Source organism: Myotis lucifugus, unplaced genomic scaffold, assembly GCF_000147115.1.
Source record: "Myotis lucifugus unplaced genomic scaffold, Myoluc2.0 scaffold_97, whole genome shotgun sequence".
Classification (NCBI taxonomy): domain Eukaryota; kingdom Metazoa; phylum Chordata; class Mammalia; order Chiroptera; family Vespertilionidae; genus Myotis; species Myotis lucifugus.
This window is the reverse complement of record NW_005871145.1, coordinates 2662891-2688791: the sequence shown is the minus strand read 5'-3', so window position 1 is coordinate 2688791 and position 25901 is coordinate 2662891. Positions and strand designations below refer to the sequence as shown.

The 25901-nt window shown below is 40.1% G+C and overlaps 1 protein-coding gene across 4 annotated transcripts in view; it reads right to left on the bottom strand.

The window, feature by feature from the left end:
• The window catches only part of NUP160 (nucleoporin 160), a 37037-nt gene extending 12073 nt beyond the window's left edge, over positions 1–24964 (bottom strand). For 3 of the 4 annotated variants that reach the window (XR_002830061.1, XR_002830060.1, XR_002830062.1), the window contains exons 1-26: positions 24646–24754; positions 24270–24381; positions 22420–22630; positions 21917–22139; positions 20565–20643; positions 19949–20063; positions 19061–19219; positions 17375–17452; positions 16793–16890; positions 15073–15157; positions 13458–13526; positions 11550–11633; positions 11111–11281; positions 10268–10367; positions 9722–9887; positions 9253–9380; positions 9006–9166; positions 6223–6356; positions 5122–5192; positions 4299–4458; positions 3228–3297; positions 2587–2685; positions 1770–1889; positions 422–517; positions 228–322; positions 38–134 (exon numbers count right to left, since the gene is read on the bottom strand). Coding sequence is in view for 1 of the 4 variants with exons in the window: in XM_006091936.3 (XP_006091998.1) it covers positions 38–134; positions 228–322; positions 422–517; positions 1770–1889; positions 2587–2685; positions 3228–3297; positions 4299–4458; positions 5122–5192; positions 6223–6356; positions 9006–9166; positions 9253–9380; positions 9722–9887; positions 10268–10367; positions 11111–11281; positions 11550–11633; positions 13458–13526; positions 15073–15157; positions 16793–16890; positions 17375–17452; positions 19061–19219; positions 19949–20063; positions 20565–20643; positions 21917–22139; positions 22420–22630; positions 24270–24381; positions 24646–24745 (3081 nt within the window). In the remaining 3 variants the exon portion in view is untranslated. Of the gene's footprint in view, positions 1–37; positions 135–227; positions 323–421; positions 518–1769; positions 1890–2586; positions 2686–3227; positions 3298–4298; positions 4459–5121; positions 5193–6222; positions 6357–9005; positions 9167–9252; positions 9381–9721; positions 9888–10267; positions 10368–11110; positions 11282–11549; positions 11634–13457; positions 13527–15072; positions 15158–16792; positions 16891–17374; positions 17453–19060; positions 19220–19948; positions 20064–20564; positions 20644–21916; positions 22140–22419; positions 22631–24269; positions 24382–24645 lie in introns of all 4 variants that reach the window. The other variant, XM_006091936.3, reaches the window with a different exon arrangement.
• Between the last annotated feature and the right edge of the window lie 937 nt (positions 24965–25901).

Genomic DNA, 25901 nt, shown 5'->3' with positions numbered 1-25901 from the left:
ACAGTTGCCATCAGTCATCAGTGGGTACCTAAATTACCTCGTTATGCAGATTCACATAGGGAAACTCTACAAGATCCTGTAGCTGTGAGCGTTCACAAAGAACCACCACCAGCTGCCGTAAACAATCTAACTGCCTGGAAGGAAAGAAAGGCAGACAAGGGTAAACTGTCTTCGTGGGTTAAATATGTTTGGTAAATCACCTTCTTCAAAAAGATCAAGATTGATACCTGCTGGAATCGGGAATTTGGGTTAAGGCTTCATATGCTTGGCTATTGTGACCCAAATCCAAATGATGTTTGAAAATGCACGTTCTTAAAGTAGCCTAAATATCAGATACAGGGGGAAAAAGAGTAATAGAAATCAAAACATTACATTCATGACAAATCTCAAGAGAAATAACTAGACTATAGTTAGTTCTTACCTGACTCTTCCAGTCATCACCTGCTTCAGTTACTGCTGATGTAGCCAACTGAATAACGAGTTCAGGCAAACCAACAACATCTAGTAGGCGCAAAACCTGAGGAGGAATAGAAGAAACTTGTATTAAAGTTAATATGCGTTTCAAATTGATATATGATTTTAAATCCATTAGATAACTGGGTAATATAAAGATTAAATCAAAGGTGCTGAGAAAATGAGGATTATTTGGTCAATATTTGAGATTCTCCTTTAGATTCTACTGTTAAATAATAGGCTTGTTGTAAAACTTTCTATTGGTCTTTTTTGTTCACAGCTCTATCCTCAGTGTTTAGTATATAGTAGGCTCTCAGTAAGTATTTGCTGAATGAAGGAACAAATACAATTTCACTACTAACTTCTCATACTAACTGTTTGGGTCCATAGATAAATCTAAAGCCTAATAAATAAATTAACACCATGGCCTTATAAAAAAAAACAAAAGAGCCCTGGCCAGTGTTGTTCAGTTGGTTGGGCATTGTCCCATGCCCCGAGAGGTCGCTGGTTCAATTCCTGGTTAGAGCACACGCCTGGGGTGCAGGCTAGATCCCCAGTAGGGGGTGTGCAGGAGGCAGCCGATCGATGTTTCTCTCTTCCTCACCTTTCCTCTAAAATAACTAAAAACACATTAAGAAAATAGGTAATAACACACAGGTTATCTAAAATACGGCATCAAGCACAGTTAAATGTTATAAAGCAGGGCCAGGAGACTCCCCTTGGTGCCTGTCTGCACGTGTGCATATAAGGGAGAGGGAGCAAGCACACAGGACCACAAGGGTTATTCTACAGATAGGCAGGGAGGTGACACATGAGCAGACACTGAATGCAATGAGGGCATGAGAAAGTTGACTACCTGGTGGAAAGCATTTCAGGCTAAGGCAATGGCAGGCAGAAAACTCTGAAAGGACCAGAGTACGTGCTCGGCTTGCATGAACAGTAAGAAGGCCACTATCATTACAGTTGAGTGACCAGAGGAAAGTGGTAGGAAAAAACTCAGAGGCCAAATCATAAACTAAAGTTAAATATAGCATTGCAAGTTAATTCTTTGAGTTATCAGCCAAACTAATGTTAAGTAATAAAAATTTTAATGATGACTGAGCTAATAAAATTATATTTAAGTTAAAAACATTTATCAAATTTAATTAAAAATGTTTCTTCAATTTCTCTCAGCAAACTCATTTTCTCTTTACTTAGAAATTTAGGGAATGATTACATTTTTATCTTATTTTTCTCCAAAAATACCAAGGTAATGTATTTCAAATAAATTTCTACACAGGATAGTAAAAAAAGAGCCAAACCATGACATAAAATACCTTATCATAATACTGTAGCCTGGGATTGGAAACAATCTCCCCATCCTCCGACCGGATCAAGCGATCTAAGAATTCCTCTTTGCCCACTTCAGATGCTGCCTGACAGAAACATTCCAGAGCCTGGAGAAGGAAAAAAATACAAAGTGACTTATAATGAATTCTTCCAATTCTAGGTACTCATTTGCTAAACAAAGCCAAAAAAGAAACAAAATTATTTAAGACTATTGACTACATTCATAATTTCTGCCATTCTAAACTCTATCTGATGAATTATTTAATACCTTATATCTCACTTCTTCACTTAAACACTATTAAAAAGTAAGCTTTAAGTAAGATAATTGATAAATATATAATAAAGCAACTGAGCAACATGTTAACATTTGTAGAATTTGAGTGGTATGTATATGACTGTTTATTATAAAAGTCTTTAAACTTTTTTGTATGTTTGAAAATTTAGATAGTACGATGTCAGGGGAAAAAAATAGAAATGTAAACTACCATACTGGGAAAAGCAGCTGCATTAAAAAAAAGATATAATGAAAACAATGTAATTGAGAAATACATTATTTATCAAAATGCATCCCTAAAAACACCTGCATGGGCAGGAAGGTTGCACTGTTTCCTTATTCATATTTTCTTGTGTCCTAACTAATCTGCAAAGTACCTGAGGCTGAACATCCTCCACAGGCATATAATGCCCCTCACTGGCACCTGATCTAGAGGACTCTATGCCTCCCACTCCCTCCAACCTAGTTAGATGGAAACTAAGTGTCCTCCTTGCACTAAAGCTTGTTCATCACTTAAAATGCAGTTTTACCTTCTGTCCCTCTCCTGTAACCAGGTAACACCTTCCCAGCATAAATCGACAGGAACCAACATTGACTTGACACCAGGGATGTAGCAGATGAATATAATCCTTAAAGGCATAAAAGGTGCTTTCTGATTAAGAAAATAAATACTCATGTCCAAGTTCTTCACAGAGGGAGAGAAGATGTGGTCAATCAACACATATATTTCCTGATATCTCTGGAGAGTAGAACCTAATTCTGTGAACCGATTCTTGGGTTAGGCTATTAGATACTTTAAGAAAGCAAACAGAACTCCAATAACACAAACACATACATCTTCCTAAATTTTAGCGATTTTCCAACTTTTGGTATTTACTGGTTCAATGACTAGATGCCAGTAAAGGATTTATATGAAGAGAATGGTATGTTTGTTTTACCTAATACAGAGAATTAAAAAAAAAGGATTCTAGAAAAAATTATGTTAGGAATGATACTGTGAAAGAGGCAAGAAGAGAAAATCTGGAGTATGTTTTGGTGCAATGGAGTATAAATTATTATGGTTCTTATTATCAGCCCAATTAAAATGCAGGTAACATTTACAAAGAAAAATGTTCCAGAAATCCTATTCTTTATAAGAATAATTAAATCTGAAATATTCAATAGTACTCACTTGCAATTGTACATACTGACAACTTCCCATCAAACATTCTAGAAAGAGGCAACTGGGATTGCTAGGCCATCTAAATTATTGGTTAAGGAGATTTTTTTCCTTTTTTGGACAAACTTAAACATACACACTGGGCAGTCAGGCTCCACAAAATGGCTTAATTTTTAAAAAAGAAGATAAAGAGAGGTTGGCAGAGCAGATGTTCTTTCCACATAACCATGTAACTTTAATATTAGACAAAGGTAATGAAAAGGTTATATACAAGGAACCTTGTCACCGAACTCAATTAACTATGGGCTAAAGAATGTATTTCAACCTTGTGTGATCATTTCTAACTCTAGCTGATAAATTGCACAAGCACCTAATATAGTGCCTGGCATATAGAGCCATTCAATAAATATCTGATAAATGAATGTATAATGCTTTAAGAGATCTATGCATGAAATTTGTTCATACCAATAAAATCTGGCTTAACTCCTGAGCAAAAAGCAAACCAAAATAAAATAAAAATTGGGATCATATCTGAAAGTATTATCATCTCTTGTTGGGGGAATAAGCACCCAACCTCATTAAAAATCTTCATTACAGCCCCAACAAGGTGGTTGTTAGTTGGAGCATCACCCCGTACAACAAAATGGTTTAGGGTTTGATTCCTAGTCAGGGCACTTACCTAGGCTATAGATATGATCCACAGACCAGGTGTGTACAGGAGGCAATTGATCAATGTTTGTCTCTCACATCAATGTTGATCTCCTTCTCTCTCTTTCCCTCCCTGCCACTCTCTCTAGAATCAAAAATATATCCTCAGGCAAGGATTAAAAAAATACATATTTATATATAAATAAAATCTTCATTACACAGACAGAATAAGAGCCTTAGACTATTTAGATAGAAGAAACCTTTCAACTGATCTATATATATAAAAAGCCCATGGCCCTAACGCCATAATGACCAATGACCAGCGCAGGTGGGCAGGACTGTGAGCACAGCAAGGCACGTGCGGGTGGGTGGGCAGAATGCGCAGGGCCACGTGATTTCATGTGCTGGGCTTCGAGTTTTTAGATAAAAGGATACAAGAGCTGCAATAAATAACTGGTAATTGCAGTAATCATCTCAGGCCAATTCAACCCAGTCTGGCTAAGAGGTGCCTTTGGTTGAGAGAAGAGATGAGATGTAATATGTTTTCTTGCAACTTCTTGGAAGAATAATTCCACAAGTGACTGAGGGCTAGAAACTTAAAAAGAAAAAGTAATGACAATGAGCAACTTGTGATATAATATCAATTTTTAATGAAGAGAGTCTATCAATTCATTTTATGCCTATAACAAAGAACACTTATTATTTCAAAATATAAAATGCAACATTGATATTATCAATGGCAATATAAATAAAAGCAATTTGTAAACTGTGAAGTACTATACAAATGCAATAAAAAAGCCATTTAAATTAACATTGTAGTCATTTTTTTTCACTGGTCTCGCTAAACCTAAGTGTCTTCCCTAGAATGTTTATAATAAATACAGTTCCAATATTCAAAAACACACACAAATTCTCCAGAACAGTTCTCAAGCATGAGAGGGGCTCCTTTTGAATATTTACTAATTAAGACAGATTTTAAAAGCTACTATGAACTTAGTAAATGTAAAAAAAAAATGATTTTGAGTTAATCACTGGAATATCAATATCAATGAGAAAGCAGCAGTATGTCTATCCATGTATTTTATGCCTGACCTGGGACTATGGTTTCCAAAGACCCCTTGCCACAACGAGAGGACTCAGCTTGCTTACCCCCTCTCAAAGTGAAAGCAGAGCCTTGTCAAATTTGCTAAAGCAAAGGTGGCCAAGACCACTTGAAATGCTAAACGTAAAATCCAATGCGTATCCGCCCCGTCCTTACCAAACTTATTCGCCACTGAAGCACTGGAGTCAGTCAGTTCCAGCACTGACAAGTGTTGGAGGTTAGACTCCCTGTGAGGAAAGGGGGAAAAACAGCTTAGTACTTCTATGTCAAATACAACTTCCACAAGTTGTCCTATCCAGGATGCTGTCAATGTAATTAGCAAACGGCACCTGAAAGCTCCATTGAAAGAAAGCATGAAAATATCTGGAAAACACGTCACAGTTTAGACACTTGCCCATGACACCACTCAGTGATTCTGCAATGAGACACCACGGCAGGAATGTCTCCAAGACCTCCATGTCATGAAAAGCCTTCCTTTGCCAGAGAAAACGGGCGGTTTATCTTACAGAAAATGTGAATCTTGTAATTGTTGGATTTTCTTTTTTCTTGGGGTTATAAAGAATCTCAGCCTGCCTTTAAGAATTAGCACAATGTTTCTGTGTGTGGCCTGACTTCCCCTCTGACCTCTTATTATTTTGCCTTCAACAAAATTTATCTTTACATTATATACATACATACATAGAAAATACATAATTTTTGTTGTTAATTCTCATTCAAGGATATTTTTCCATTGATTTTTTTAAAAAGTGGAAGGGAGGGGGAAAGGGGGGAGAGAGAAACATTGATGTGAGACACACACATCAATTGGTTGCCTCTTGCATGTGCCCCAACCAGGGCCAGGGATCGAGCCTGCAATCAAGGTATGTGCCCTTGACTGGAATCAAACACAGGACCCTTCAGTCCAAGGGTTGATGTGCTATCCATTGAGCCAAACCAGCTAGGGCTATTTTCATTCTTGTAAGTAGCCTTCAACTTTTAGAAAATGAAGCATCTAAAAGCTCCTTGGCCCTGACTGGTTGGCTCAGTTGGTTAGAGCATCATCCAGTGCACCAAAGGGTTGCAAGTTCAATCCCAGGTCAGGCACATACAAGAAGCAACCAATGAATGCATAAATAAGTGGAACAAATAGATGTTTCTCTCTCTCAAATCAATAAAAAAAAAAATTAAAAGCTCTCTGAATTTTAAAGGCAAAATACATAATCGCACAATGTTTACAAATTCCTTCTTGTAAGATAGTGAAAAAATAATTAAACTTACAGTGTGTCAACTGGAACATCAGTTGCCAAGCATTGACACCCCCACTTAATGAGGCGATAAGATAAGAGTAGGGGAGCTGTTCGATGGAGTAAGTCTTGCTGAGCCTGAAAGAGCTGACCGGCTCCCAAAATCACCTGTACGTGACGGGTAGGGGGTGGGGTAAGATAGTGAACAGCAATTAGTAATGATAACTCTTAAGGTTCAGGTGGAGATAAAATAAAATTAACACAGTTACAAAGGGCATTTAAAAAATAACATTTACACATCATTATATTTTGGGGTGGCAGATGGCAAAAATATCTACCCAAACATTTAACAGTATAAAAACAATCAAGAACAGCTCACCAACTCATGGGAGATGACGGCGAAAAAGAAAACAATTTGAAAAGCTTAACTTTCATTAAATCTGTGGGTTGAGAATTCAAGAGGAGAACTAGGGAAATTTAAGACCTTTGTTATGCTTCTGGTCTTGGGTAAAAATAGGTATGACTATTAGAGAAAAATTTGGCATTGCAACCAAAAGCCTTAAAAATGTATATAGCCTATGACCAATCAATTCTAGTTCTTACACTTTATGCTGGAGATATAATCAAAGGTCTACAGAAAGTTACAGCTATAAGAAAAAACTAGCAATAACATGGATGGCCACAAATGAGATTGGTTGAATAAATTAAAATTGTTACTAGATAATCCTATATAATAAAAGGCTAATATGCAAATGGCCATGACACCCTCACACCATAATGACTGATTAGCAGGAGGCTGCATGTGTGGCAGGCACAGGTGGGTGGGGTTGTGTGTACAGCGAGGCTGGGGGATGTGAGGCTGCGTCCCCTGCTCGGCGGGGCTTGACGGGGGTGGGGCTGGCCGGGTCTGGGTCTTGTATGATATATTATTTTCATATACATTTTACTAATTTTCTTTCATCGCTGACACTTCTATTATAGAGAAAGGGCAAATAGCAATATTAAAATATTTCCTCTAATTCCCTTTTAATGTGCACAAATTTCATGCATCAGGCCACTATTCCTATATAATAAAAGGCTAATATGCAAATTGACCCAACGGTGAATGACCAGTCACTATGACGCACACTGACCACCAGGGGGCAGACACTCAACGCAGGAGCTGCACCTTGGTGGTCAGTGCACTTTCACAGGGGGAGCGCTGCTTAGCCAGAAGTGGGGCTCATGACTGGCAAGTGCAGAGGCATGGTGGGAGCCTCTTCTGCTTCTGCAGCAGCACTAAGCTGGCAGTTGGACATCCCCCAAGGGCTCCTGGACTGCAAGAGGGCGCAGGCTGGGCTGAGGCGACCCCCCCCAAGTGCATGAATTTCATGCACCGAGCCTCTAGTTAAAAATAATATGATAGAATACTTAATGTGAAAATGCTGATGAAATTTGAAAGTAGAAGAATAGAAACCATCAGATTACAAAAAAAATAACATGTAGAATATCCTAATTTTATGAATACAACAAAACAATTTGCATAGAAAAAGGGTGCACACCAAAATGTAAATCGTGGTCATCACTGTGTAGAAGATTACAGATGAATCTTTATTTTCCTTTTGTTTACTAGAAAAAAAAGGCTTCCATATAAAGGCTCTACAATGAACATCTATTACTTCTATGTTTAGGAAAAACCAACAAAGTTTACAATAAAAAAAAATACCACAAAAAAACAAAAATCCCAAGCTCTTAGAGAAATGGGAAAATCTATAAAGATCGGAAAGAACTTAATAAGGGCTGCCCTAAGGGACAGACTCTCTTTCTCCTTGGTGGCCCTAAACAAATCATCTTCTCTTAAATATTTTTCCTTATTTTTATCCTAAATTCTACCATTAGCAATGTATTTGAGTTAATAAATTCTGGTTTAAAAGTATTAATACCTCTGGGAACACAAGGCCTTTTAATTCTTTACACATTAACATGAATTAGTTTAATCAGACGGCTTCCTGTCAGGCTCATTATAAATTACTGAAGGAGAAACAAAAGGGACTTCTTACTGTGGACAGAAAGCTAATTTCTGAACACGGAACATTCAGCGGGTGAGTGGCAAGGACTGCAGAATCTTTAGAATCTGGTAACCTGAGAATAAGAATACGGTGGAATCCCTAACCGGTTTGGCTCAGTGGATAGAGCGTCGGCCTGCGGACTCAAGGGTCCCAGGTTCGATTCCGGTCAAGGGCATGTACCTTGGTTGCAGACACATACCCAGTAGGGAGTGTGCAGGAGGCAGCTGATCGATGTTTCTCTCTCATCGATGTTTCTAACTCTCTATCCCTCTCCCTTCCTCTCTGCAAAAATCAATAAAATATATTTAAAAAAAAAAATATGGTGGAAAAGAAAGCACAGAATGGAGCTGGGAGGACCCTAAAGACACACTGCAATCTCAACATCGTGCTTAGGGTAAATCCTGTACTGCAGAAAGAGAATTTTCTTCTCTTCCTCTTTCCTCCCACTAAATGGAACCCAGCCATCACATCCGAAGTCGTACTAATGATATTCAATTTTGGGACAGCCAACCTGAGAAAACTTCCTAGCATTATGCATACAAAGGGAAACGGTGAAACAATCTGCTCCTATGTTCTTGATCTGTGATTTTAGATTCCTATGCTTACTTATTCCTAATGCAGCAACTTTTATAGAGGTCTACTAAAGGCCAAGCATGGGAAACAGAGCAGAGAATAAAGACAAAATCTGTGTGCTCATAGAGTTGACACACTGCCACATTCCTGTAGGTGTACAACAGGCTTCATAAGTTTTCTCTCAAATAGTACTTACTGCATCTCCTAGTCTCATTAATAGTTGCTGTAAGATCAAAAGGTCTCGGCAGATGAGGAAGCGAGTTGTGGCAATTTTATGCACACCTCTGCACATGATATACCCTGCTGTGCTACTACCATAGAGCTGGGAAAGATTCATTCGAACATTCAAAGGCTGAGCTATAATTAAAAAAAGAAAAAAAAAAAAGGAGTTAAATCATTTTCTTCTCTAAGTCAAAAAGGCACATCTGTTGTTTTGTCATTACCTGGATCGAATCCCTTTTCCATTTCCACCTCTGTTTCATAATCCATTTCCCGTATAAGAAGCCCAATGGCATGGATTGGGTTCCTAATCTCTTGCAGTTTACTACAAATATCCTCCATCACATTTTCTCTAGAAGGACAATTAGAAAACTCCTATTACTATCAAAGACATAGAAGATAAACTTTGTGTAAGTCCTGAAAACTTAAATGTGCTTAGAAATAGGAAATCCAGCCACAGTAAAGGGATGGAGATAATCATTCTGGCATACAAGATACTTCTACTCCATGAAGCAAATTTTCCCTTATTTTTCCACACATGACAGACAATATGAATGTGGAAAAAACACTTAACAGTGAACAGTTTAAGCCACTACTTTGTACGTACTTTAATGTATATTAGAAACCTGACTTTGGTGCTAAAAATTGCTAAATTTCCATTAGGAAGTTCACTTTACCCTAAATTCTCCTTACACATCAATAGTGATCAAATCTTCCAGAATCTGTTCTGCAGCCTTTTCTGGCGACTGTAGGTTGAAACAACTCATCTCCATCATTACTGACATATCCATAGTCACAGACTCTCCAATCAGCCGAAGGCATTTTATAAGACATATGACATCCCGAGCAACATCCACATCTATGAATAAGAGAAAGTTAACAATCATGTCTCAAGCCAATGAAGAGCTACTGATTAATACTATATGAAAACTAGAGGCCCAATGCATGAAATTCGTGCAAGGGGCTTGGCTCCTGCCCACTGCAGCCCTGGCCCTCACAGCCCTGGCTTTGTCCGGAAGGACATCCGCTCTAATAAGCATATCACACTTTTATGATATGGATATTAATAATTAAATGCCAAGGATTTATCTGAGGTCTTAGAGATGCTTAGGACTCTTCAGGTTTCCTTAAAATATCTAGTGTGATAAAATGACCAGGCAAGGTCACAGTGGCTATCGAAACAAAGCATTAGGGTTCATGCAGGAAGGGGATTAAATATAGACATAACATTACTATTACCATCAGATATGGTCGTCTCATCCTCAGTCAAAAGGTTCTCATCAGGCAGGAGGTACAAATGATCCACTAAGGAGGAAGGCATAAGGAAAGACAGGTACCCCTGGAAATACAAACCCAGTTAACTTCATTTCAGTGAATGTTTAAAGATAGAAAACAATTAAGACCTGAATCTTATCATGAGGAAGCAATCACACAAATCCAAATTGAGGGACACTATAAAACAATAGGTATAGACTTTAAAACATGTCAATGTCATGAAAGACAAAGAAAGGCTGACAGCAGTTTGAGATTAAGGTAAAAAAACCCATGACGTAACATGCAAGATCTTGGATTGGATTCCAGATCAAGAAGAACCTCATGGGCACAACTGGTAAAATCTGAATATGAACTGTATAATATTACATCAATATCAACTTGCCTGATCATTAACTTGTGCTGTGATTATGAAAGAATACCCCTGACCTTAGACACATGCTAAACTACATACAGATAATGGGGCATGAAGTCCTCAACTAACTCTCAGGTGGAGCAGGAAAAAAAAAATATAGAAGGAAAAAAAGCAAATGGATGTTAACAAATGGTGAATCTGGGTGAAGGGTATACAGTTCTGTGTGCTATCCTTGTAAGTTTTATATTAAGTTTGAAATCACTTCAATATAAAAGGTAAATAAAATGAAATGCAAAGAAGTACAAACAATGCAGAAGACTATCTAAATACAAATGAAATAGAATTTTGGGGGAAGGGGGAGTCCTAAAAGCCAACTGCAACATACAGCAGACGAGCATTCTGCAAGACTCATCGACTGTCTAAAGGAGTTCTTCTCTACGCCTCAGTGCCCTTACTTTTTTCAGCAGGCACACCATGTTTGTGTGTGGATTCAAATGTAGGGCGAGCGGATGAGAGAGGGCTTCTTGATACTGAAGACAGCAGGCATAGAACTTGCACCAAAATTCCTGTTGTAAATTTCGAAACTGTTCCTGGGAAAATTCATACTCTGTTACACTTCCTTGGAGCTGGAAAAGAAAAAAAAGAAAAAGAAAGGAAACTCTTAATACCATTAGGGATCTTTCTCCCCCAAAACATAACTGTCTAATATTATTTTACTAAGCTAGAGCCAAATGAATAATGCTTATGGCTTATATGCCATAGTCTATGTAAATATATATCTAATTCTCCAATTAAAAGATTTAAACATTTATACTTCCTAGTGAATTCCTCAGTACCAATCTGCCCATATCAATATGGAAAAATAGATTTATGTTTTCTTTACCCAGACCTCACCTCACTTTCAACAGCTAAAGTAACTTCTTTCTTTAGTTCACTCCAGGAAAGATCTAAATTCCTCTCAGTTCCTCGACAGAAAATCTAAAATTAAAAGAGACATGTGGGAGAGTTATATAATACCTAAAACTAAATGAAAAATGCTCTAGTTTAAAAGGCATTGAGGCAATATATGACAACACATAGAGACTAGACATGACCGGGATATACAATTATCCCTAACATTGTGCAAATAATTCCCGTAACTGAAATCAAGTTTAGGATAGTTTAGACCAGAATAAACTATAGAAATCCACGATTCTGAAAGAGTTATAATAGGGCACATTTGGATCATTACAAAAAGCAAAAGGAAGGAGAATGGCTATTACTCAGCTGGAAGGAAGACATAAGGGTGATACACACCCTGAGACTGGCACAAGCTAAGCTAGAACAGTGATGATGGCTCACTACTGACAATGATTTTCATAGAGGAAAACATCTGATAAATGCCTTACTGATTATTTAGTACCTCAGTGTGCAAGAGACATTGTGAGAAATATTATCCTACACTTGATTATTGTTAACAAGGAAAAAGTGCTGATGAGATGAAAAGAAGAGGAGAAAGTGACCATATCATTCAGAAGTTTTATCAGAGGGAAAACAGAAACATAGGGTAGCCAGATATTAAAAAATGAACCTGGGCCCTAGCTGGTTTGAGTCAGTGGATAGAGTGTCAGCCTGCAGACCGAAGGCTCGGGGTTCAATTCCAGTCAATGGCACATGCCTTGGTTGCAGGCTCTTTCCTGGCTCAGGCCCTAGTCAGGGCTCGTGCAGGAGGCAACCTATCGATGTGTTTCTCTCACATCGATGTTTCTCTCTGTCTTTCCCCCTCTCTAAAAAAGCAATGGAAAAAATATCCTCGGGTGAGGATTAAAAACAAACAAACAAAAAAATGTACCTGGAAGAAAAGTCAAGGGTCTGGAACATTTTTTCCCCATTGTTTTTGTTTATTTTATTTTATTTTTTTACCAATTGAGAGAAAGTTAAAGAACTGGCATATTAATTCTGGAGAAAAAGAACATGAAAAAATTCTTAAAATATCTGAAGGTTGCTTTATAGGAGAGACAAGTTCTATGATGTTATAAAAGGAAAAAGCCACTAAAAGGATAAGGGTTAAATCTGATCCAATACCAGGAGGAACTTTTAAATGACACAGTCTGCGAGCAATCACTAACACAAAAGCCACTGAACAAGTTGCCACTGGGAGGCAGAGGCAACTAGAAGCTGAGGAGCTGTCCTTCACAGAAGCCTCGTTTCTGCTGTGTGTGGGAGGTCAGATCAGGAGATTCTAAGGGGCCTTTCCATCCTCTGAGTGATATTCTATTTTAAATTCACCAAGTGTGGCAATTTAAGGAAGACTAAGTGACTGTAAAGAGTCCTTTTGTAAAATTTTAAGCATCTCTTAAACCTTCACTGTACTAACAAAAGGGTAAAAAGAGAGTATCACCAAAACCAACCAAGAAAATATTTTATTTATTTTTAACTGTTTTTATGTTTTATTGGAAAATATTTTAAATTTCTTTCAAGTATAGAGATTACATGTAGTGTAGTATGGTATCTTTTCATAATAGGGCAGGCACAAATTTCTCTTTGTACCACTGACATGCTTAATTAGTCACTGGGAAAGTACCTCATTTTACCGCCCTGCTGGGAGTCTCACTTAATAGAAAGACCATTTATAAAAATTATAATAGCATTTACAAACACATTTATAAATAGTGTTTATTTAAAAATTGCATTATGCAATTGCAAAAACACATTCACTGTTGATAGTACGTGCAAAACAACAAACATTAATAGCAGTCATTAATTATACAATAGTAATAACACAGATAAACTTAAATAAACATTGAATATTTTCTAACTGACCTGTAAAGCTTTACATAAAGCTGCATTTATGAACCGTCCTGGTGTAAACAGACTCTGCAAATACATCTCCTGTTAGAACATTAAAACAAAAATTAGTATCATTCTAAAAAGATAAAAATTGGAAAAACTGAAGAATTTAACATGTTTCCACCAAAGCTGAGTTTCTATTATAGGAACATGGAAATCTGGCCCTTGGACATTTGAGCAGTGACAGGTAGTAGAGCAGTTCTATATCCCCCCTCCCGCCCCCCTGAAAGTGAGCACTGTGGTGTCTGAACCAATTAGAAGCACAGTGTGCTCCTCATGAGCACCACTGGGTTCCACTGGAAACCAGTTTATTAAACTCCCAACTTAAACCAAAGAGAGGCAAATCTCATTTACTGGTGATATGCACTAGTAAGAACAATTAAACTGGTTTCTACACTACCCACAAAGTACACATCTTATGGCTTACATATTAAAGAAAACCCCCCAAAGAATAATAGGAGTTATGTGTAAAAAACAAACAGAAAACTGCAATAAGCTAAGTGGGGAAATGACGTAGTGAGAATAAAATGGAAAATCTCACACTATCTAATTATTGTGACCCAATTTCATTAACCAGATTTGCCAGAATAATAAACCTGACTGACTTTCTTTCAAGTTCTTACCTTGTACTGGGGTTCTGGGCATGATAAAATGACCAAAATGAAGGGGAAAAACAAGGATTTTAATAATCAGCGTCTGATTTTGGCGTTGAGACTAAAGTCAAGTGCCAATAAACTCTTGGGATTAGAAACATGGCAATATTCAATTTCAGATATTTAAAGTGGGCTTTCCAATCCCACAAATAGTCAGTTTCAGAATTATAGCCCATAATCTTTTACATCTCATTTTAATACCAAGGCATCAACTGAAAGCTTTTTCTACCATTTATCCCAAGGGTGTCCCTGGAAAACAGGACTGGCCTGTTTGCTCCCTAATGCACTACCTTTTAAAGTTATTTTCTTCATAGCATATACCTCTACCAGCATTTATATTATTTCAAGCTTATATGCATGTACCATCATAGGTAGTACAGTGATTTGTGCCTGCCCAGAATCCATTTCCCCTTCTTTTACTAACAAATCCCTTTTCTTTTTCTAGGGAACCATTCTTCCACTATCTATACTCAACTTACTTCAACCACCTTCCACAACAGCAGGGCCCAGGTTGGACATGTTTCTCATGCCAAGCCAGAATATTCTTTCTTCTGATCAAAGTGACTGTGTCAGGAATTACTAGATAACCCAAGCCAGGCTAGTGAGCATCTACTCCAGGACCTGGGACAGAGGTGTTCTCTTCCCTCTGGGGTTGCTTGGTTCACAAAATGCACAGGCTCAGGCAGGGAGCTTGCCTGAGAATAAAGCCAACAAGGAGGAAAGCAAAACAGAGACAAAGCAGAGATCAAGCCTTGATGGCATTGTTCCAACCATGGCTGAAGCCACGTAACAAGCCAATGCATTCTCCTTTTAAACCTGTCAGTTAGAGGTGGTTTCCCTCACCTGCAGCTGCAAGAGTTCTAATATAACTGGCTCTTCTGAAACTAATAATCAGAGTAAACCATCCCCTTATGTAATACTTTAGCATTGCTTACTCTGGGGTCTTGATCATCTCTGATAATGATCTCTTCCTCTGGCAGAGGCTGCATAAAAACTGGATTCCACTGACCTGCAACATTACTAGAGAGAAAAGAAGTCCATCAGTCTATAGAACAATCCTACATAATAAAAGGGTAATATGCAAATTGACCCTAAGGTGGAATGACTGGGAACCACTGACTGGAAACGACCGGTTGCTATGATGCACACTGACTACCAGGGGGCAGACACTCAACACAGGAGCTGCCCCCTGGTGGTCAGTGAGCTCCCACAGGGGGAGCTCTGCTCAACCACAAGCTGGGCTGAAGGCTGCAAGTGCAGTGGCAGTGGCAGGAGCCTCTCCCGCCTCCTCTGCAGTGCTAAGGATGTCCAACTGCGGCTTAGGCAGCCAGACATCCCCTGAGGGCTCCCAGGCTGCCAGAGGGATGTCTGACTGCCAGCTTAGGCCTGATCCTCCAGGGAGCAGGCCTAAGTTGGCAGGTGGACATCCCCCAAGGTATCCGGGACTGCGAGAGGGTGCAGGCTGGGCTGAGGGCATGAATTTTCGTGCACCACCTCTAGTGATGAATAAAAGCAAAGCTTATGCCATTGGCAGTATCTGGGCAGGGAGGGCCCTATCTTTGAACCTCTGCATTGACTGCTTGATCAATTATTAAAAATCACTCTAAAAATCAATACAATATTCTTAAAGAAAAAAAATTCAATAAAAAAAATCTTCAGCCCTAATCGGTTTGGCTCAGTGGATAGAGCGTCGGCCTGCAGACTGAAGGGTCCCAGGTTCGATTCCGGTCAAGGGCATGTACCTTGGTTGCGGGCACATCCCCAGTAGGGGGTGTGCAGGAGGCAGCTGATCGATGTTTCTCTCTCATCGATGTTTCTAATTCTCTATCCCTCTCCCTTCCTCTCTGTAAAAAATCAATAAAATACATTTTTAAAAAATCTTCAGAAGCCCTGGCCAGCAGAGGCTCAGTGAGTTGGGCACTGTCCCATGCACCGAAAGGTTGCCAGTTTGATTCCCAGCTAGGGCACATGCCTAGGTTGTGGGTGCAATACGTGCAGGAGGCAGCCAATCAATGTTGCTCTATCACACTGATGTTTCTCTTTGTCTCTCTCCCTTTCTCTCTCTCTAAAAATCAATAAAATATCCGTAAAGAAAAAAAATTCAATGAAAAAATTACCAGATTTATGTTAGAAATTCTCAATGTTGGTACATTAAATTGTATTATAATATTCATAGAACACTAGGTTTGTTATATAGTGGAGTTCATTAACTTTTGGGGGAAAAAAGGGTTTCCTGTTTTAAAAAATGTTTCAGAAGCACTGTATTTGTGTAATCTATTTCCACATGAGGAAACTGAGATTCCCAAAGGGGTTTCAGTGTCTTTTGGAAGTGGTGGGTATCAGAAATAGTCTTTGCTTAGAAGCAAAAAATACCCTCCCAGATTAGAAGTATTTTGGATATGTGCTATCTCTCAAAAAAAAAAAAAAAAATTCAGTATTTTCTTCATTTCATTCCAATGCTAAGAATCCTCATTTCATCCTAAAATCAAAAGGTAAGAAATAACACAAACATAAAAGGTTTTTCAGAAACAGTTAACAACAGCCACAATTCTTTATATACAAACACTTGATTTTGGTTCTACGTAAAATGCTCTCTTTTCCTTAGTATGAAACTGCCTGGGGTAAGGTAGGATGACAGAGGTAAGTGATACATACTGTTCAAAGTTGATGTATTTCACTACTGTTTGGTTTTCAGCATCATGCCACAGGGCCCAGATATCCGTAGAGGTTAAGGCAAAGTCAATCAGTGTTTCCTAGGAGGAAATGGGGGAGAGGGGGTTTAAAATATGAAAGGATAGACCTCGCCCAGTTTGGATAGAGTATTGGTCTGTGGACTGAAGGGCCCCAGTTTGATTCCAGTCAAGGGCACATGCCTGGGTTACAGGCTCGATCCCCAGTGGGAGGTGTGCAGGAGGCAGCTGATCAATGATTCTATCTCATCACTGATGTTGCTATCTCTCTCTCCCTTCCTCTCTGAAATCAATAAAAATATATTAAAAGTAAATAAAATAAGAAAGGGTAGCAGTTTATAATGACTTAAATTTATATCCGTAGGAGAGATAAAAGCATAAAAACAAAAGACAGTGCCCCAAAACCGAGGTGAAACCAAAACGAAATTTTGTTTGCATACATCATGAAATATTCCATTTTAGCATTTCAATTCCAGGACAATATAGTTGAGTTAGCCAATACTTCTTTCCTGTATTTGTGTGACATGCAAAGGATGATTAAACCTACCTGAGAAGTGAACAGGGAAGAAATGTGATCTAGACTGTAGTGGTTATTCTCAGCGCTCACCAGTTGGAAAATGCAGAACTGTTAAAATGTAAGTTGGTAATTTATTACTTGAAATACAACATACTACTTGTCTAAACAAGAGTTTATTAGCATATAGAAACCAATTCTTTAAAAAGTATGGTCAAATACACAATAACATTTATCATCTTAATAATTTTTAAGTGTACAGTTCAATAGTATTAAGCACATTTACATTATTGTGCACCTGATCCCTCAAACATTTTTCATCTTACAAAACCAAAACTCTGTACCTATTAAACACTTCCCATTCTCCTCTCCCACTAGCTCTTGGTAGCCTCCACTATATTTCCTATCAATATGACTTTGACTACTGTAGGCATTTTATATAAGTAGAATCTTAACAGTATTCGTCTTTTTGTGACTGGCTTATTTTACTTGTCCTTAAGGTTTACCCATATTGTAATATTTATCATAACTTTTTTTTTTTAACTAAAATGTATTTATTGTAAAGTAAAAGCATTTTTGTCTTAGTTAAGCAAAATACAAATAACTTAATTGCTGCTATTGTAATTCAAAAAAGTATAAAACAGCATAAAAACACAGTAAGTTACATAGCAATGAATGGTTCATGTCACCTGTGTTTACTTTAAAGCCTTGTTTATGAAAACTTTTACAAAATGTGATATAAAAACTTACAACTTTGAAAGAAAATATTTACATTGATTATTCGGATGTGGTATGCCTTTAACTATTCTACCAGTATTTCATCATAATAAAATTCTTGCCACTTCAATTCCTGGTCAGGGCACATGCCCAGGTTGTGGGCTCGATCCCTGGTTAAAAGTGGGGGTGCGGGAGGCAGCTGATTGATATTTTTCTCTCTCTCTCTCTCTTCTTTTCTCAAATCAATTAAAATATATTAAATTAAGAAATAATGAAGTGTGGTATAAGAGACCAACAGGAATGAGGACGGCACTCAGGCAGGGCCGCAGCCAGCATGGGAATCAGCTCGAGCACAGTGAGGACAAACCTTACTGGAATGCTGTTAACATTAAATGGATTGGGGAAAAAGAAGATATATGTAAAACTTTAGACAAGAAAAAAAAACCACCCTTTAAAAAAAATGCTTTTCTTATATTTGAAAAAAAAAAAAAAAGATAAATGGATAATATCTAAAGTGTGAGCTCAGAGTAAGCAGCTCAAGCATTTGTTATTGAACTTAAATGGCCCTAACGCTGTGCCAAACACACAAACCAAATAAATGGCGGTTTATCACACTATTATATCATTGTATTACTTCCTACTTACCTCATTTACATACAACAGCTAGTGTTTAGATGAGCAAAATTATTTCTAAAATTTAATTTCCCCTCAACCACCTATGAACACCTATATCCCTTTCATAACTCCATTTTTTCTCACAGACTTGCAAGTTTGTTTTCTTGTTGGTTTTTGGTTAACTTTTCCTTTCATAGTCCTTTAAACTCTCTACACCCTTTCATCCTAACTTCTCCTGCTTAATCCACACATGAGCACAAAACCCACCATCTCTGCAGAAAGAACAGGAGACATTGAAGCTGACGTGAAGAGCTGAAACAGACTTGATGAGTTCACAGCCACTTTCCCACGTATAGAATCACTTCATACATGTCATGTGTTTCATACCTGTCCTCGTTTTGGTGCATGCATGTAAATCCCCAGATAGAGTCCCATGGCAGGGGAGTAAGCAAGTCGTAATTTGTGTCCAGTCCCAGCAGTGAGCTGAAGGTCTTTTTTCACAGGGACATACTCCAGTATGTTGGCTACCATCAGGCACATTTGGTCCTGCCCAAGTAATAAGTGGCATCAAAGAATATTTAGGTTAAAAAACAAGTCTCCTCCCCCTTTAAAGGAATCATCCATTACATCTAGCACTCTAATTTATGTGCTGAAGGACCATACAGGTGTGTGTGTGTGTGTGTGTGTGTGTGAGGGTTAAGATGAAATTATCTCTTAGTCTGATAGAGATAATTATCAGCTATTTTGTGAATCTTGGAAACTATTTTACCAACTGCATTTCAAAAGCATATTTGGCCTGGCTGGTGTGGCTTAGTGGTTGAGCATTGACCCATGCACCAAGAAGTCATCAGTTCAATTCTGGGTAGGGCACATGCTTGGGTTGTAGGCTTAATCTCTGGCAGGTGGTGTGCAGGAGGCAGGCAATGGATGTTGATATGTCTCTCATCAATGTTTCTATCTCTCTCCCTCTCTCTCTCTCTAAAATCAATAAAAACATATATTTTTTTTTTTAAAAAAAGCGTATTTGTTCATCTTAAGGGAAGGATATACTCTGTACTATTATTTCAACTTTTCTATTATTTCATAATTTTCAAGATATAGATGAAAACTTAGCTGAGAAATGTATGAAAAATGAAACCAAATGAAACTGGAAATGGCCCATAATTTTCAAACTAAGTGATCTGATAATCTAACAGAAGCAGCAAGATTAACTTCAATTATCTTACAATTCACAATCCTTTTTTAACTTACTGTAACTAAAAATGTAGCATTTACCTTATAAGACCACATGCGTAGTTTATGATCCTGGCACAGAGCAAAGATGAAGGCATCATTCTCAACACAATGAACAGCAAGACTGAGGGGACGATCTGAAGACCCCTGATCACCTCTAAAAACGTAAGGCCAAGTTTTACTATCGCAAATCATCTGGTTGTTATAAATCCCAATTTAAGAGATAATGTACAGTTAACAGGAGCAACAGATTGTATGTTGGCATAAGGTCACTACAGTTTCTATTTAATTTACAACCAATGACTATGATAAATTTTAAAAGGCTCTACATAACAATGGAATACTGTTCTAAACATCAAATACTTTCTACTTCTAATATTACATAAAATTGGATTTGGTAAGTCAGGGCAGAGTGCCAAACTGGATGTTGAGAGCATACACAGGAAGCCAGTTTCTGTTGTCAAGGTGTCTAATCCCAAGTTAAGTGGGCTTTGCACTGTGGCTCTCCTCAGATGGAATGTGATGTTGGGCATACTCTGACCCTTTAAAGTACCATTTTTATCTGCCTTGGAGTAAGAATGGAAGCACCAACAGTGCCGAACAGTGCAAAAAGATTAAATTCTTAGGCCTTTTGATTTACCTGCCAAGCACCACTTACCTGATAGCTGTTGGCATCCAGCCTACAAGCAGTCGTTGCATTACTGAACTCTGTTTCAGTTCCACAACTGACGCCATCCCTACAAGATTGAAAACAGACCAATGATGTATCCAAGCCACCTCCTGACGATACTCAGTGAAACGCAAAGGTGAGAAGGATGCAACTATGAACTAGGTCTTTATAACAGGTGACAGGCTTACACATTTCTATCTAGGGAAATCTTAGGATGTGCTTTCCATGAATATTACACCTAAAATCTTTTGAATCATTATTGGCTCAATAAAAATGACATTTTCAGATTCCTAGGGAAAATTTTTGCCATTTATAAATAGTAACTCATATTGCTCAGAAATACTTCATTCCTCTCAAAAAATCACTGTGGACCTTTCATGTGTCGGGCAGTGCTAAGTGCTACAGATGGAGCAGTAAACAAAATAAAAAACTCCTGCCCTCATGGAATTTACATTCCACTGGGAGGTGGGAGAAGCAAGAGTTAACAAATTAAGTAGAGCATAACAAATTAGAGCAGTAAGAAGCGAAAAATAAAACACGAAAAGGCTATAGTGAATGCTAGGGCGGGTGTACAACTTCGAAAAGGGTGGTCAGGGAAGGCTTCACCAAGGGGACACTGAGCAAAGACCTAAAGGAACGGAGGGAAGGAGCCAAGCTGGTAGCTGGGGAAAGGTGACTCCAGGCCAAAGGCCTGAGGAATGTATGCCTGGTATGTTCAGGGAATTGTGCGAAGGGAAGCAGCTGATGCCGAGAAGGTGAGGGGGAAAGAAGGTACAGTGAGGCAGCAGGGGGTCACATATGCCAATGTAAGGACTTTAGGTTTATTCAGAGTGAGACGAAGAACAATCCTCATTTGAATGATTTGAACAGAGTGGTAACGACTCAACTTAGGTGTTAAGTGTATCAATCTGCCCAAGAAGTTTCTGTAGAGGGCGAGGACAGGTCTGGAGAGGCATTTGGGAAGCTACAGCAATAATCCAGGCAAGAGAGGGCGGTGACTTGGAGCAGGGTCTCAGCAACCCAACTTCCTTGTGTCAATTATTTTGGTAATAATACCTCAACCTGAAGACAACTAGTCAACCCATCTCTACTAGCGGCCTCAGAATAGGCTGTCTTGCAGTTATCTTTTCCCATATTCTAGTAAGCCTTCCAGTTCCTCATCCACTGTATAAAATCTTGCTCTTTTGGAAAAAACAACAGTAAAGCAGTAGGCTCACTACATAAGTGATACTGAATGACCATTGGTATGGAAGCAATTCCTGTATTGAATGATGGGTTTGGACTTTTAAGTCCAGCCTTCCTTGTTTAAAGTTAAATCCACGCTCAGTTCCCATTCTTACCAGGTATGTCATAAGGAGGTAGTTTAAGAATAAAGATTCCCCCAGCAGCAGATGGTAGAGCAAACAGGGCTTCCCCATCACTGCTAAGCCAGGCTGCTGAGGTGGTAGAATTAGGGGGGAGTCCAGGGACTGCTGGAATTAACTGATAGTTGCAAGGATCCCTAAAGTCAACTTTTCCAACGTCAGTGAATATTGATTGCATTTGACTTTCAACTACGAACTCCTGTGGAGAAATTAGAAAGACAAATCTGTTAAATCCAGAATGAGCAGAATTTTGCAGTTCCTCTCAATTGCTAATTGTTGAGCTTAAAAAGAAAGCTATTCTTTTTAATAAAATCTGTTTCTTCAACTTAAAATGTGTCTGATCATTTTAAGCAGTAACTATCAAATTATACTTGGTGAGGGCTAACAAGGAATCCACATTTCCTTCACTTCCAAAGGATATTCCTCTAAATCTGTGACAACCAGAGGCACCTGGGAAATAAATGACTTAATCAACTTACACTCCTATACATCCGGGAAGGGTGAGGTAAAAGCAACCTGTGCACTGTCTGATTGGTTAATATCAAGATTATCACATGATTCTGAGTCTCAGAGACATGAACCCCTCCGGGTAAGAGGCTACAATTTTGGAATTTGAGGCGAACTGCATTATTCAACAGATTTATGTCCAGTGACTCTTCTACTAGCTCCAGTGTATCTCCGGAGGTCTTCCTGTTAAAAAAAAAAAGGAGACAAAAAAAAAAAGACATTTGTTCAAAAAGCTTATGCTTTTCTTTCTGATTGTTGCACTGAAATATATGAAAATAATTTCTAGGTGAACTTTCCCAGTATGAAAATTTCGGACAAAGAAATTCAGACCAATTTTTACATTCCAAACCACCACATTATATAGATTTACAAAACAGCACAATATTATGTGCCTGTTAAAAAGAGGTATTTCCAAACTAGATAGTCCACTTATTTAAATTCCACTATAATGAAAATCCACGCCACCTCCCTCCCTCTTTCACATTACTTGCGAAAGAATGTGGCCTCCACGTATGTAACTACAGCCTCAACTTACAGTGACCCTAATAAATATGGGTATTTCCCCCTCTAGTACTTCTGTTACTTATTCCCGCCAGGATGCAGGGTAGACTCTTCTTCAGGTGCAACTCTGCCATGTGGTAGCCCATCATCTCATCTACCATATTACCCACATTATTCCCCCCAAAGTGGGTCTCCTTACAGCCGGGGTGGGGAACATACGGCCCATGAAATCATTTGGTCTAGCCCTGCCAAGGCATTAGGGGCAAGTTAAGAAAAGGTTTGACTAATAGGCTATCTATATAGCAGGCTAATTTTTAAGCGATAATTTTGTATTGTCTACAAATGTTATAAATATCCAAATGGCCCTTGGCAGAAAAAAGCTTCCCCATCCCTGCCTTACAGCAATTAAAGGCCAATCCCTGATTGTCTCAAGCATATCCCTCCTGCTTCCATCTCTCCTTCTTCCATAAACACTCAAATATGCTCTTCCCAGGCCTCTGCCTTTCCGTCACCCATTCTGGCCCCCATCCAGCTATCATGTTTTCTCCACTGTGCTCCATGGCTGTGCTTTCTCTATTTCCTCACCTCAATGAGTCCCTCGTACCTCCCCAAATCTCAGCATCTCTCACATCACTTTCTCCCACTGCACTTAAGCCACAGTCAGTTCTTCAAGTTCTTCCCACCTCATGGACTTTGCATATGATGATCCTTCTTGCCCAATTGCTCTCTCCCCCAAACCCCTGCCTGGCCAACCCTTCAACCTTCAGATCTCAGGTTAAATGGGACTTCCTTAAAGGCTTTCCCACCCCCACAGAAAACATTTGGCCCTCCCCTTAGTCTCTCACAGTCCCTATACTTTTCTCCTGAAGCAAGTATGAAAAATATGCATTTATATACCTATGCTGTGGTCATGGATTTAATGTCTTTCCTTCTGAAAAGGGCCCCATGGAAGGTGAGCCCCCATCTAACACTGCTACATCTTACGTGATGACAATGGTGGTTTTCGTTCATCACTTCATCCCTAACACACCTAGCAGAGTGCCTGCCGGGCTCAAACCTGTCTGCAGAGCGAAGGAAGCTATGAAGCATTATAAAAACACAACGGGTTTGTTTACAACTGGTCCCCGGGGCTCTATCCCTTACGCTGCTACGTTTCCTCTGCGTTCAGTACTGCCCTGATGGGGCACATCCCCTAGAACCCTGGCTTCCTTCATTTCCTCCGGATTCACACAGGATTAGAAACGGTCTTTCTTTCCTGCTGGGCATCGCTTTGGAGAGAACGACCCGACCTTCCTGGGGGTTTGGCGAACACCGCACTTACCAATGAATGAACCTGTTCCTGGTGACGGACAGCAACGTGCCGCTCTCCACATAGCAGAAGCCTCCCGCGCTCTCCGTGTATTTCACAGTCCCGGCCGCGGCACCGGCGGTCCCTGCAAGAGGAGAGCGATCAGCCTGCGCACAAGGTCCCCCGGGAACGGCAGGCACTGAGGGCGCCGAGGAAGCGGAGGACCACAGCCTGACAATCCATACAGAGAGAAAGGGGAGAAGGAAGAAGAAGCAGGACACTAGGAAGCCCGTGCCCGGCTCTAGCCATGTGGACTTCGGAGGATGAACTGGGAATCAGAGACTCAGGGACCCAGGAGAGGGGCGCGAGGGGAAGAAGCGGGTCGCGCCCTCCCCGGCTGCTCCCGTACCAGCGCCGCACACTGTGAATTCCCGAAAGTGCCTCGGCCTTTCGCGCTCAGCACCGCTGAGCTCCAGGAAGCTCCGTTCCAGGGCTCCCGCCGCCGCCATCTTCCCGCCGCTGCCGCGAAGCCCGACGGGACACCAGCGGGACCGGCGGCGTCACTTCCGGGGGCGGGGCGGGCGGAGGCGCCGGCAGGTAGAGAAGCTCGGGGAGGAGGAGGGCGGCTGCGACCCTGCCTGGAGGGGGTCCCACCGAGTTGGCCGGAGACGAGGGCGGAAGACCGAGGGGAAAGGGGAAAGAGGAGCCGGCTAAGCCTGCGGAACCTTCGCGCGGCGGTCCGGGCGTCTCCGGGGGGGCGGTGCCCTTTTCCCGGCGGCCTCGGGGCGGGGGGCGGGGCCGGGTTTGTTTCCCTGTTTAAAAAGCCGGCGCGGGCGGCGGGGCCGAGCTCCCGGAGGGCGGGGTTCGGGGACCTGGCGGCCCGGCGGCCTCTGCGGGGTCCCGAGGTCGCGGTCCCCTCTCCCTGCGTCTGGGAGCCCCGACCCGTTCTCCTTTTCGTCACTTTTCCCTGACACGTGGGATCGGGGCGAGCGGAAGTGAGAGGCAGAGGGGCCTTTTGTGTTGGAATTTTCCCCCCAAGACTATTCTGTATAAGGACGCGTAATGGATGCAATAAAATGTTGATGCTGCAACCTGCTGAGGTGACCTACATACCGTTCGCATGGCTACGTGAAAGGAATTTGTCTTTCGTTCATCCGTGATCTGAAGGTTTGGAAGAGACTGCGGCTTTACCCGGATCTAGCGCCGCGCAGATGCTCAATATTGAGGAATATGCTAATTTTGAGGGGAAAGGCTCCCCACCCCCTTGGTAGAAAACGATTGTTAAGCACCTCTGTTATTATTTCTTGTTATTACCGGTGACCACAGCCCTTCGTGGTCTTTCTCCATTTCATCCATCCTACTCTGACCACTCCTTTCTCTCTTTGCAGCTCACTCCTAGGACACATCAATGCAATCCCTTCATTCTGCGTCCAAGCCATTGTTCCTACCCGCTTTTCACCGTGCCTCACTTCCTGATGTTTCCTTCTTGCTCTGCTTACATTTTATTAAAGCCTGGCAGATGTGGCTCGGCGGCTGAGTGTTCCCTCATGAACCAAGAGGCCACTGTTCAATTCACTGTCGGCACATACCCAGGTTGCAGGAGGCAGCCGATATTTCTGTCCCTCTCCCTCTCTAAAAATCAATAAACACATATTTAAAAATGTT